The sequence below is a fragment of the Megalops cyprinoides genome, chromosome 21 (assembly GCF_013368585.1).
Source record: "Megalops cyprinoides isolate fMegCyp1 chromosome 21, fMegCyp1.pri, whole genome shotgun sequence".
NCBI lineage: Eukaryota > Metazoa > Chordata > Actinopteri > Elopiformes > Megalopidae > Megalops > Megalops cyprinoides.
This window is the reverse complement of record NC_050603.1, coordinates 26,150,870-26,164,917: the sequence shown is the minus strand read 5'-3', so window position 1 is coordinate 26,164,917 and position 14,048 is coordinate 26,150,870. Positions and strand designations below refer to the sequence as shown.

The following is a 14,048-nucleotide window of genomic DNA, read 5'->3' as shown; positions in this document are numbered from 1 at the left end:
GGCCTAAGATTTTACTGCATCCCTTTGATGAAGAAGGGCAGGCAGACAGACTGACTCACTGACCAAATGCAATGCCCTCAAGGTAAGGAGAAAAAAACTGCTCATAACTCACATCTAATTGAATGCTACAGGTAAGGCTGCAGTACATGAGAGTGGTGCAAACAGGACAGCGCCTAACTGCTGAAGCTGAGGCAGTAAGGACTGCCTTAAATGCAATTGCAGACTAGAGACTCTCCCACTGCACAGATCTGCATTTTGGATCAGCCCTGACAGAGATCTAACATACACTGAAGGGTGTATCATGCCTTTAAGACACTCTTTGGTGTGGAACTGAAAGCCATGAGAGTCAGCCATCCCCTGCACACTGCCACTCAAGCTGTAGCAGCGTGTCCTCGGTACTCACAGATGCAGATGGGGATGTTGGCCGACCACTGATTGTTGTTTTGACAGGATATTGTCCTCTCCCCAATGAGCTCGAATCCAAACTGGCACTCGAAGCGCAGCATGTCCCCATTGGAGAAGCCGTTGCCCTCCCGAATTCCATACAGGGGTGTGCCAGGATCCCCACAGCTTTCTTTGTCAATTTCTGTGGATACAAGTAGGCGTGGATGTCTTAAGCATGGAGTTAACACTGTGAGTCAGACAGCGGGGTAGTATACTCAGCCAAAGCTGCAGCACCAGTCTGACTTATTCTGTGCTGTTTTCACAACAGCGACCCTACTGAACTCTCAGCTGTGCACTGGCATAGTTTATGCAAATGAATCTCTCGGCAACTAAAATACACCTGATGTCCTTGGTATTTCAAGTGCCTCCTGTAGGTTAAGTGCTCTAGAGCTGAATAAGTATGCCAACACTGAATTTCTTGTGTTGGATCATGAAATGCATTCAAATGGTGGCTGAACCAACATGAGAAATGCTGACCCTCTAAGGCGAGGGTCCTCTAACCTTCCCAGTCCCCCCAGTTCCACCATTACCTGACATGTTTATCCGGTGCACGCCCAGCACAGAAACACATCCATGTGACATCTATCTACATTAAAGACTGAGCTGCTCTGCAGCAGTTTCCGTGAGAGAAACAGGACAGAAACAGTAAGTTCTATGCTGCTGCGATTGCTGTCTAATTAAAGTGTAATGAACCTACTTCTCATTGTAATTGTATGAATAAATTACACTCTAAAGAGGTAAAGAGGAGTATCAAAGAAGCACAAGGCAGAGCGACTTGAAAGGGAAAGGGAAAATTGTTCATTTGTTAAACTTCACAGGTAATTTCCCCTCTAAAAAATACATCATTTACAGCATATTTGCTCCAGACCCCCTACCTAAGATACTGCAGATATTACATTCAGAACCCATGTACTGATCCTTTCTGAAGGTTCTTTTTACACATTTTAACTATTATGAATGACCATAAATGGAACTGAAGACAATGAATTATTGGGTGTAGTCTTGAAACACAGGCAGAACTTTGTACTGTGCCAATCACTAAATTAACAAAAAGAACAATTTTGTACATTAACTGATAATGCATTCTCGTTGGTTTTGAAATGGCACAGTGTTTGGCTGACTGTCTAATTGACTGCACTGGAATGAAAAGACACTGAGCACAAAGTGACAGACCTCACAACAGAGACCATTGATCTCCAGTACCAGCCCGCCTGCTGATGAGTAACATTTCTGCTTCGCTGAATAGGAGTGGATTCTCTGCCCATGACACTTCAGCTACATGGCAGAATATACACTTCAGTACATCATGAGTGTATCGGCAACCTTTTCAGGTTAAATTAATGTTACCTTACTGTTCCCTCAATCCCATAACTGACAAGCAGGGACATGGAGCAAACCTGGAAAATCCTCAATTATTGACAAATTATCTTAACTGTTTATGCACCATTCTGACAGTCTTGCATTAAAAAATCAAATTCATCAGCTCAATGAATTTTCCTGCTACTGATCTGACTGGCTGGTTGGCTGCAGTTGAGAGAAAGCTTGGAAGCGGCCTCCATATTGATCACTGGTGGTTCTATTAGAAAATAAGATTGTGAGAAAATGTCTGGAGTTAAACAGGTCCACTGTAGCATACAGTGAAAAAATTCCACACTTATAAAAGGACAGCCGTCAGCTGCTAGCAACAGATCACAGCAAAAGAGAGGGAGTGGCGATGGGATGGTAAAATCATGGTGGAGAAGCTGTGCCCAGATCAAGGGTGGCAGGTGACCCTTGGGGCCCAGCAGCAGGCGGGACTGGGAGGCACAGTTGCAGCCCTAGAGTGGCTCCGCCATCTGTGACCTCTCTTTGGCGGGAGTCACCACACTCTGATAACATCCCCACATTTGCTTTGCTGGAGAGCCTTTACAAAAGCAAGAACCTGGTCTGGCAGCTGGACACCAGCCGCTGTAATACATCTTCTCCCAACCTGGTGCCACAGCACAGACTTGAACTGTGAACTCACCTCAGTGAGCGCATTCTCAAATGGGGAAGAGAAAGAGAAAAAAAGAACCTCTATTACTGTATATTTAAAGAGGAATCAATGCTAGACTGTGTAGTGCTGGGATTTCTCTTTTGGTGTAATGTAACTATGATATATTGCATTAATTTGAGCAATGACACTATATTTATAGTTCCTACAATACCACTGTCTGCCCTGTTCAATCTGGAGGCTGGGTCTATGAAGGTTAGCACATATTTACTGCTTTGTGTTTTACGACAACAGTAAATGGAGAACAAATTGCTTTAAAAATGTGTGTTTCATCTGAATAATCTTAGACAGAGGAATATTAAAGCATAAGGTCAGAATGTCCATAGAGGTTTATACTGTTTTATACTGTCAGGATGTGTGAAGAATTGTATACTGCTGTACACTGCTTGTCACACTGATATGCTCAGGGAGTCTTGTTTGCAGTTTTTATCTGTCTCTTATGTTTGAGTTGATTTTCTGTTGTATTGTGATAAAATGAAAAAAGATAATTAGATATATACAGATAAAATAAACTTGGAATACCCTGTATATTTGCACGGTGTCAGAGTATTTCTGTCAAAATTTCTGTTTAAAACTAAATTTCAGATTAGATAAGATTCAGCTTTATTGTCATTGTGCAGAGTACAGGTACAAAGCCAATGAAATTCAGTTAGTATCTAACCAGAAGCGCAAAAGAATAGTATTATTTACAGAAAGTGCGGGTAAGAGTAATTACTCCATCATAAGTGATAGTATATTTTACAGTATGTACAGTGTTAACAGATTATTAATATATATGTATAATTTTATACATATTTGTATAATAATATATTAATGTGTTATACATAGGGGGGTAAAGTGGACAAAGTTGGAAACGGGAGTGTATATATAAGGGTTGTATGTACAGTATAGACAAGATATGCACAGATGATTGTATGTACAGCAGTGCAAATATAAAAGTAAAATTCATTCTCATTGCAATCTAATTAAACATATATTCTCACTACCCCTGGGAGCTTTAGCATATCAGAGCACCTGAAAAATAAGACAAAAAACTACTGGAAAAAACTAAAATGGAAAAAAAAAACAGCACATGTCCTTTTCCTGTAGTGCTTGGAAACAGGAAGTACTCTCTTTAAAATGTGTAATTTTAAATTTCTTTAAATAAAGAATAATACATACATACATAAATTCCAAACTCAGAGATCCCCTGGTGGTTTTAGTCAGATTAGAATTCTGGAAATTCTCAGCAATCCAGACAGCAAAATCAACAGTACTCATTAAACTGACTGGGTTACCTAGAAATGCAAAGATAACTTGTGCCTTCCCAGAGCTGACGTGGCAAAAGTCGCTTTGCTGAATAATTCTAGTTTAAGAGGCATTTTTGAGGGAGATGGAGCAGGTTACTTCCCTGCACCTTTTGAAACATCTTACCATCAGAAAGTGATTTTATAGTCTAGCAGAAAACCTCTTCAAGTGTCTAAATGCAATACTGGTATGTGTTGTAGTGTTTGAGAGTTTAAGTACATGTTTAAGCTAGTTATGGACGTGTTCTGACACTGATGTCAACCAACCCAAAAAATCATGCATATCAAATTATGCATTTTGAAAACAGAATATTGATTGACATAAATGAAACAATGCTGGTGCAAACAGATAATGAATTGTGTCGGACAGAATACACCTGAAATGCATCTCCGTATCTCACTCTGTTCTGAAATATCCTGCAGTTTATATCAGATTGCTGCCCTATCCCATCCCATGTTGCTGCTCTGTGCCTGACACACGTGACACACTGTTCAAATATACTATGAGTCAACACGAACTTGGATAAACCCAAAGAAACACAGGAGCTGTGTTTTTCACTGTGTAACTGAGGTGAATGTATCCAGGTATCTACACAGCTAAGGATATTTCAGTAAAACTGTAGGTGGTAGTGCCAAGCCCTATGCCACAGGCAACAAATTACTGCAATTTACTGTAAATTACTCTAATGTGCTGTAAGACCCACCAGATGAAGCACCATCCCTCAGTGCCTAAATGAGAAATGGTTTCTGTCTCATGTGTGGCATTGTCATGGCAACCCCCGCTAAAAAAAGCTGACTAGACAAGTCTGACCCCATGTAATGGGAAGTAATGGCCTCCTGCCCACATGAGAAATACATATGTTTACTTATATATTTATACACTTCATTAAGTACACCTGCTCTTTCCATGAAATAGACACTGCTCAATCAGTGACAGCATCACATTTTCAGGCCATGCTATTTAAAACAGGTAGGTGGGTATCTATGGATTGGGTGTGTGAAATTGTGCAATTTAGAGAGGTAATGGGCATGGGTAATGTCTTAGAATGTAGCATGGTGATGGGCTGAGTACAGCTGAGTACAACAGTTGTGCTGGAAGAAGCATGTAAAAATCCACAACTCATTGCACCCTGTCATGGACGGGATATGGCAGCTGACCACCTAACAGAGTTCCAATCCTGTCAGCAAAAAACAAGAAGCTGTGATTGCAGTGGACATAAGAACACAAACAGTGGACTGTGGGGGATTGGAAAAACATTGCCTGGTCTGATGAATCCCCATTTCTCCTGATGGGAAGACCAGGATATGGCGAAAACATGGATCCATCCTGCCGGGTGTACAATACAATATAGGCTCGTGGTGCAGGTGTAATGCTGTGGGGTGTTTTTCGTGGCACATATTGGGTCCCTTGAAAGGAGCAAAGCACCATTAGAGTTCCACAGGACATCTGAACATCTTTGCTGATCAGGCGTATTCCATCAATGAATGGGCTTTTTCAGCAGGATAATGTTCCATGCCCCAAGGACAGGATTGTACTGCAGTGTCCTCCTCAGTCCCAAGTAGAAGTAGTCCCATCCAATCATGCGTACATTGGATGAGATGGAAAAATCTATTTGGTGTAGAGATCCACCACCATCGTATCTTCTGGGAAGTACTGGAATCAACATGGACCAGCATTCCTGTGCTACCCTTTCAACACCCTGATGCCCTGATGAATTCAAGCTGTTCTGTAGGTGTACCTAATAAGCTGGCCACCCAGTGTATATACTGTATATTAATACAAAAATATCATTTATTTTTCATTTAGTGATTAAATTGAACAAAACCATCTGGAAAAACAACAGATTGCTTCTCAAATCCTAGAGTTAGGCTATGCCACAATGCTTATATCATATGCCAAGCAGTACTCTGGACTACATCTCACATGGCCAGTTGCACACAATTGTGTTTCCCAGTACCTTTCTGGCTCTGCTGCAGAGGGTAGATGAGATATTCACTGTGACTCAGGGAACAGCGTGGAAAATACAGCAGTGATAAGTCCAGTTTATGAAGTTGTTTTATTTACTTAAAAAACTGAAGATGTTCTTTTGTTTTTACATTTCACCACACCAAGGTGGCAGGTAATTGATTGATTAACCAGCCGATAAAATATAGGGAAGAATCGCTTGATAACATTGCTGACTAGAGCTGAGAGTTTAGCCCTGCTGAACACAAGAACAACCAAATTCTGTATTTTATCTCTACCAAGTATATATGCATATTATTATTCATGTATATACATTGCAAACAACAGTCACAACATCAACTAGGTAAGAATAAATATCTGAGAGAAAATGACTGGCTGTTGATGTGCAACAATTAATAACCACTGACATTTGTTTGAAATTAAACCATAATTCCTCCCTTCAGACTCACATAAAGGAACATTAAGATCTCATCAATAGCGCATGATATCCCAGATATCTCATTTGGGCTCATAAAATGCATATTAAGTTTGCAACCTAATCAGAGTTTCACAGATATCTGTAATGGCTTATGGAGGACTTAAATATGTCATGAATGCTAATACTGTTTCCCCATTTGGTGTTGGGAAAGAAAATAAATGACCACTTTCTTCTGCACTCTGCTAATTGTACTTATGAGGTAATACAAAATTCTTATATATCTGGATGCATGGTTCTCTTGGTGTTCCAAGCTAACATAAATCTTTGATGATATATGATACAAGGTAAACAGGTTTTGCTAAAACATAGGATAAAATTAAAGCTAGTACTGTGAATATTACTTGATGACCATTCAAAATTAAGTGGACTTCTGTATCCAATTGTTCCTTCAAGCAATTTCTGACATCTTTAAAACTCATTGTAGCTGTTTAATAATGCATGTGTTCATTGATTGCAGCATAAGTAAAATCTGACAGCCTAATGGGTCAAGTCAGGTCTCAAGTCACTACTGCTCTCAACTGCTATGTGTCCAGTCTCTGGCTTTATATTGATCAGTGTCAGTTTTTAAAAGTTAAGGCTTTAAGACTGTCCAGAAGTAAATGGCAAGAAATTAAATCACCACAAGTAATCCATGTCATTTACCTGATTTTGCTCAAAGGCCTACACATTTAATACAATTTATGAAACATCTGCCAATAGTAAGTGATCTAATGTTTTCTTCTTTTCAATCAGCACAGCATCTGTTATTATGTTATGTATCATACGTAGCAATACAGAAACAACCATTCAGATCTCTTTAACACTTTTCTTTAGTACATTTTATGGTCTGCTAGAGCAAACTGAAAGTTATGAAAATTAATTTTTTTGTCCATAAATGAAAAAAATGCTGTAACATTTCGTAATTTGCTTAAAACAAGATACAAAATGTAATGATTCATAATAATTTATACAGACCTAGCGGTGGCTGTCCAACAAATCTGTTTCCATGGGTTTTATTATTTCATAGAACCACACTCGGTGCTTATTAAGTTCATTTGTGTATGCAGAATTGATAAACAAGAGAATAAGTAAGTTTGTCCATGTTGCCTGGTGGATATCTAGGGATCTATTAATTTACATGGTCTCTCATCAGTAAGATTATAAATATACAGTTTAAAGGCAATAAACAGACAATTTACTGAGATCTGGTGTTTGATACCTATATTCCAGAAATTGGGAGTTATGCTACACATAAAATTGGTTTTATTTGAGAACTACCATTAGAATCTTCAGCTTTAAAAAAAGCATGTTTCATAGCCATCCAACAACTTTTAAAAGGTACACATAATGAAATTCCTCCCTGATATGTGATTCAGGCTATCATTAAAGGATGATGAATAATGAAAGTGTATTTAATCATGTTCTGAGTATCCTCCTCCAGCTTTCTGTGACTATAACATGCAAACGTGATTACATTCTAATGGTCAACATTGTCTGCTTTAATGGTAGCAAGGCAGCTTTTGCTGGTTCTGTTCAGAAAATAATGAAATAATTAAATGTTGCATCAGTGGCACATTAACAAGCAACTGACATTCTTTCCCCTCTCTCCCACTCTGTTCCGTTTGATAGGACACATCATTTTATAAACCTCAGCTTTCCAAGTGCCCCAGCCAGCATTGACTCACCCTGGACACCACCACCTCTTCAAAGAAATCCCACAGTGGCCCCTCTGATTATGATTCTGATTCTGCCTCCTGCATCACTGGTTCATCTCTAGACAGACACTTCTGGTCTTAATCTAGACCACTCCTGCAAATTACTGCCCCCTGTAGTGTGGAGGCATAATGTTTTCTTTTTCTTTGCTTGTCCCTCCTTTGTTTTAACCAGTTCTGATGACCTTTCTGATGAACTGGAGTCTGACACTTGTGATAATGATGTGAAGAATGACCTTCAGAGGAAGTCATCTTGTAAAATGTAAAACCTCTCTGGTTTAAACAATATTCTTTTGTATAAAATCCTGATGAAAATAAATAGGAAGGGAAAAAATACCTTGACACAAAACCCTACAGTGGACAGAGAACATTATAATACACAGACACACACTACACAAATTACACACATCTTCTGGTTATATTCAATACCAGATAGTTCTGATATTGGTTGGAGTTTTTGCTCCTGTATATACACTAGGGTCCAAAATTATTGGGACACCTGGGCATTTTTTGGTTAAGTGTGGATGTGTCCATGTAGCTATTAGTTTTATCACTCGAACCTAATTTATGGTGTGGCGAAAACAGTTACATGTTATGGCAACTATTAACATTTTCAAAACATCTCTTTATGTGGTTGGCACACGATTGCCTGATGACTACCCTTATTTCCAACATTTTAATAATATGTATGACATTAATTCTGCCAAACAAACTGACAATTCCGTGACATTAACTTAATTTTAAAAGGTACCTACATACTTATTGCGTGCAGACAAGTGAACATACCTGTCATCTTCAGTTGTTTTTATGTATACAATTTGTGTTCAGCAAAGGTATTGCTACTACTCCTGCTATTTTTTCTCATGTTCATTAAAGTTGAAACCCAAACGTCTGACTTACTGCTGTGCCTTTGAAAAAGTTGATCATTTTTTCAGCATGGTGCTGCTTATTGTAGTGCTGACACATTGATGCTGTTCAGATGCGGCCTGATGTTTTCTCTATGTGCTGTTGTTCATGTTCCTTATTACATGAACTTGTGTACTTTGCCAAGTAAGTCTAAAAGCATCTCTCAAAAGAAATCTTGTAAATAGCAATGTGTTCTCCACTGCAGAATTACTGTCTGATAGTATCTGGCCTCATATCCCCTGGCGTTTGAGCCTGGTGTACCTGGTGTAGTGATGTTTGTTTGAACATTCATACCATGAGGATCTGTCATGTTCTCTCTGGTCTGCAGTGGCCAGAATGAGTTGTTCTGGATGATTCCTCAGCTGAAACACTCACCACGCTTGCTCTATTCTACCCAAGATCCTTCTAAAGAGCACAGGTAAATAAAATGCCATTGGATACAGAACCTGAAAGCTTTTAACAACCAAATTCACACATCTGCAGTTTTTACTCCCAATATCCTCCCTACCAGCACCATTGTAATGCCTCAAATATGTTTTTTTGTTAAAATGGAAATGAAATGTATGTAGTGTGTTAAAAAACAAGTTTCTGTAGCAAAACAAGATATCTGGCAAGCTTATCTTTTCTCCAAATACTACATATCCAAGTGACCAATCAATGACCAACTAGAATAGTATGCTTTCAATAAATCAATCAAATTTTATTTTATTTCATCATAAGGCAATTCACAGTTCACTATTTGCAGAGGGAATAATATTAATAATGATAATAAAAAAACAAATAGATGGAAATTTATTATTATTATAGATGCAAAAATGTTAAAGAAGATATTTTACATGAGTTATGTCACATCTCTGCAGTAACTGCCAGAGAGTGATTCAGGGGTGACAGGACAAGTGTAGAGGGTGGTAAGGCTTCCAGTGTTTGGCATGTTGGAAATACTCATTAAACAGTATATCAGACGGTTTGCTGCCTATATGGAGGCAGCATTCAGCTAGCCTATTCACTTTATTATTGATAATGATGATTTTCACTATTGGATATGTGATTTCTACCAGTGAGTTTAATTGATGCATAGAAAAGTAGCACTCTGAGCTCACTGAAATGGACCCATTTGATAATATGTGGATAACAAGCTGATAATATATGTAATAATAATAATGTAATGTAATGTAATATTAATATGCAGTGTTTGCATCGTTGAAGGTTGGGTTCCTTCTTCATCAGAGCAGGATCTACATTTACCTTTACATTTATTTATTTAGCAGATGCTTTTATCCAAAGCGACGTACAAAAGTGCATACAGTAAGTATAGCGACAGTACAGGAACAGGATGTATACAGTTAAACAATGAGACAGTAGTTCTCAGCTGAGAGCAAAGTCTGTTTGAGGACGCAGTACTAGCTAAGTTGATCTAGGTGAGACTTTGCTTTTTAATTTGCTTAGAGTAGCCATGCGTTCTGTTTACTCTGTTGTCATTCATAGCAAAACTTCATGGTAGGTTCAATTGGGTTTGCTTGTTTGGTTAGGATTCATTGTCAATTTATAACCGTGAGTCTTGTTTGGTAGTGCTGCTAGTTTATATTACTTGGTAGTCTTAGTTACTGCTGTGTGAGCTGTTGTGTTGCTAATTTGTGTTTGTTTGTTTGTTAGTTTTTTTTGCTATGCCCGATTTCCGGCTTGTTCTGGTTCCTGAGGGGGTGGGGCTGTAGCCAGCCCGTAAGCAGCCAATGTTGTGAGCCACAAGGCTCTTTAGTTGTGTTTCCACTAAGCAGCAGCTGGAGTGGTCTTTTCTCGTCGTCTTATGAAGACTCGGTCGGACTAAGACAAGGGAGTCTACCTGCGGGAGTCCACCGAGGAAGGACGACGAGGCACTACTGCGGTCTGCTCGCTAGCTACCCTGTGGTTGGTTTTTCTCTCAGTCTCTGTGCTCTAGTTGTGTTGTTTTTCTGGTTCATTCATCCATTTGTATATCTACCTGAGTTTGTGATACTAACACCTATTGTTTTGCATTGTCTTATCCCTCTCCCATACATACACTAATCATGTGCTATCTACCCACTCCTGTCCGAATCTCCCCTCGCAATCTTTGCAGGCGGCAACCTATGCAACCTCACAGTCGTAATCTGTCTAACCTTATTCATCCACATTGTTCTACTGATATTACTGTTGTCATTTCCGGTGGCCTCTGGAACTGCCAGTTGGCAGTACAGAAGGCCGACTTCATCTATGCTCAGGATTCCATGCTGTCCCTGCACTTCTTAGCCCTCACTAAGACGTGGATCACACCGGAGAACACCGCCACTCCCGCTGCCTTCTCCCCTGCCTTCACCTTCTCCCACACCCCCAGACCCTCGGGGAGGGGCGGAGGAACTGGTTTCCTGATCTCTCCCTTGTGGAGTTTCTGTCACCTCCCTCCCTTCCATCTCCCCCACCTCTTTTGAATTTCACACTGTTACTGTTTCTTCCCCTTGTAAACTGCACTTGACTGTTCAGCTCAATACAACCTTCGCACCCTCTCCTCAAGTGCCCTCTCTTCTGCTGTGTGCTCTTCTCTCCCTTCTGCTGAATCCTTCTCACTTCTCTCTGTTGAGGAGAAATCCTCTACTGTCCTCTCTGTGCTGTCCTCCTCCCTGGACACCCTCTGTCCCCCTGTTACCAAACCAGCTTGTCTGTCCCCTCCCAGTCCCTGGCCGACTGACTGCATTCGTGCAGACAGAGCCAAACTTCGTGCAGCTGAAAGGAGATGGCGGAAATCAAAATCTCCAGATGACCCATCCCATTTCCACTCTCTTCTCATTTCCCTCTCATCTACCCTATCCTCCGCAAAGTCTGCTTTCTTCCACTCCAGGATCCACTCCGCCTCCTCTAACCTTTGCAAACTCTTCTCTACATTCTCCTCCCTCCTCTCCCCTCCTCCTCCTCCTCCCCCATCCCCTTCTGCTGATGACTTTGTCTCTTTCTTTGAGAAGAAGGTAAAACACTCCTTCCTCTCGTCTCCTCCCATTTTGGATCCCGTACCTGCTGTCACTCCCACTACCTTCTCCTCCTTCTCCCCCCAACTAACTCTGATGTTCTACAACTAATAAAATCCCACCATCCCACTACCTGTCCTCTTGTTCCTATCCCTTCTTCTCTCTTTCAGTCCACCTCTGAGGACATTCTTCCCTTCATTTCTTCCTTAATCAACAGCTCCCTGTCTACTGGTGTAGTTCCCTCTGTTCTGAAGAGGGCACGGGTCATGCCACTGCTAAAGAAACCCACTTTAAATCCAGCTGATGTCAGAAACTACCCTCCAGTATCTCTTCTACCATTTCTCTCTAAAACCCTTGAACGCGCAGTCTATAACCAACTTTCCCCCTATCTCCTCCAGAATAACCTCTTGGACCTGAACCAGTCAGGATTTAAAGCCGGCCACTCCACTGAGACTGCCCTCCTCGCAGTCACAGAAGCGCTTCACTTGGCCATAGTGAAGTCACTCAGCTCTGTCCTCATACTACTTGACCTCTCCGCAGCGTTCAACACTGTGAACCACCAGATTCTTCTGTCGTCCCTTGCTGGGATGGGCTTCTCAGGATCTGCGCTCACATGGTTTGAATCCTACCTGTCTGACCGTTCCTATCAGGTATCTTGGAGGGAATTGGTCTCCTGCCCCCGCCCTTTCCAGATCGGGGTCCCACAAGGTTCCATACTTAGCCCACTCCTTTTCTCCCTTTACACTAAATCACTTGGACAGGTTATCTCTGCCCACGGTCTTTCCTACCACTGTTACGCAGATGACACACAGTTGTTCTTCTCTTTCTCCCCCTCCAACTCTCAGGTCCAGCCATGTACTGCAGCCTGCCTAGCCAACATTGCCTCCTCGATGTCTGCTAACCATCTTAAGCTCAATCTGGAGAAGACTGAGCTTCTCTTTTTTCCAGCAAAGAGCTCCCCAACGATCGACGCTCCAATCACCATTGAGAGTTCTGTGGTCAGCCAAAAACCTGGGCGTGACCCTGGATGACCAGCTAAACTTCTCAAGCCACATTGTGGTGGTCACCCCGTCCTGCAGATTCTCTCTTAAAACATCAGGAGGAACCTCCCTTTCCTTACCCAACAAGCAACCCAGCTCCTACTTCAAGCACTAGTCATCTCCCACCTTGACTACTGCAATGCCTTAACGGCCTGCACTATCAGGTCGCTTCAGCTGGTTCAGAATGCTGCTGCACGCCTGGTATTCAACCTCCCAAAACACTCTTATGTCACTCCGCTACTTACTGCACTTCACTGGCTTCCGGTAGCAGCCCGCATCCAGTTTAAGACACTGATGCTGGCTTACAAGACCACAAGAGGCTCTGCTCTGTCCTACCTTCAGTCTCTGACCACTCCATACACTCCAACCAGATCTCTCCGCTCAATGTCCTCTGGGCAGCTGGCGGTCCCCTCACTTCAGGAACCTGGCAGCCGTTCCACTCGGCCATGTCTTTTTTCTGCCCTTGTTCCGTGGTGGTGGAATGACCTTCCTCACTCAATCAGAACTGTGGAATCACTCGCCATCTTCCGCAGGAGCCTGAAAATCCACCTTTTCAGAATCCACCTGTCCCCTATTGTGTAACCTTTCTGTTATGTTATGTTTTTATATTTTATGGTATAAAATAAAAAAAGAAATCTTCTGTTCTAACCTTGTCTCTATGTTAAAGGTTTTGTTTGCAGATTTCTGTTTTATTGTTGCAGGATATACAGGAGCATGGTACTGTAAATAATTCATTTGCATTCCTACTGCGATCTTTTGCTTATGAGGTAGTTAGCCAAACCTGAATGATGCACTAATTGTAAGTCACTTTGGTTTAAAAGCGTCTACGAAATACCAAATTGTAATTGTAAATTATATGTTCCCTGTCATGTCAGTTACTGCTGGAAGAAAAAGAAAAGTAACTGAAGCTACAATTAAACATCAAAGGGAAGAAATCAACAAAAAGGACAAAAGGCAATACTTTTCTGTAACTAAACAAACAAATAAATAAACAAACAAAAACCTCAATTTGATTTCTGTCCCTGTGAAGGACTCCATGGGGCATCATGTAGATAATCTGACGGGCAGGTCTCCTCAACTTCAAGAGGCTTTACAGTAATGCTGGTGAAATCACTGAGGGTAAAACTATTGTAATTGGCCACACATTTCAACAAAAAGAGGTAGTGCATTTCGGAGGCTGGCCAAAAAAAAAGAGCAAGAGATGTCACCACATTGTGCATTGTGCCTAAA

At 41.0% G+C, this 14,048-nt stretch overlaps 1 protein-coding gene across 2 annotated transcripts in view; it reads right to left on the bottom strand.

Moving 5' to 3' along the window:
• Positions 1 to 14,048, bottom strand: part of csmd3b (CUB and Sushi multiple domains 3b) — a 523,594-nt gene that overhangs the window by 194,753 nt on the left and 314,793 nt on the right. For both annotated transcript variants that reach the window (XM_036516253.1, XM_036516254.1), the window contains one exon: positions 404 to 586. In XM_036516253.1, coding sequence (XP_036372146.1) covers positions 404 to 586 — 183 coding nt within the window. The remainder of the gene's footprint in view (positions 1 to 403; positions 587 to 14,048) is intronic.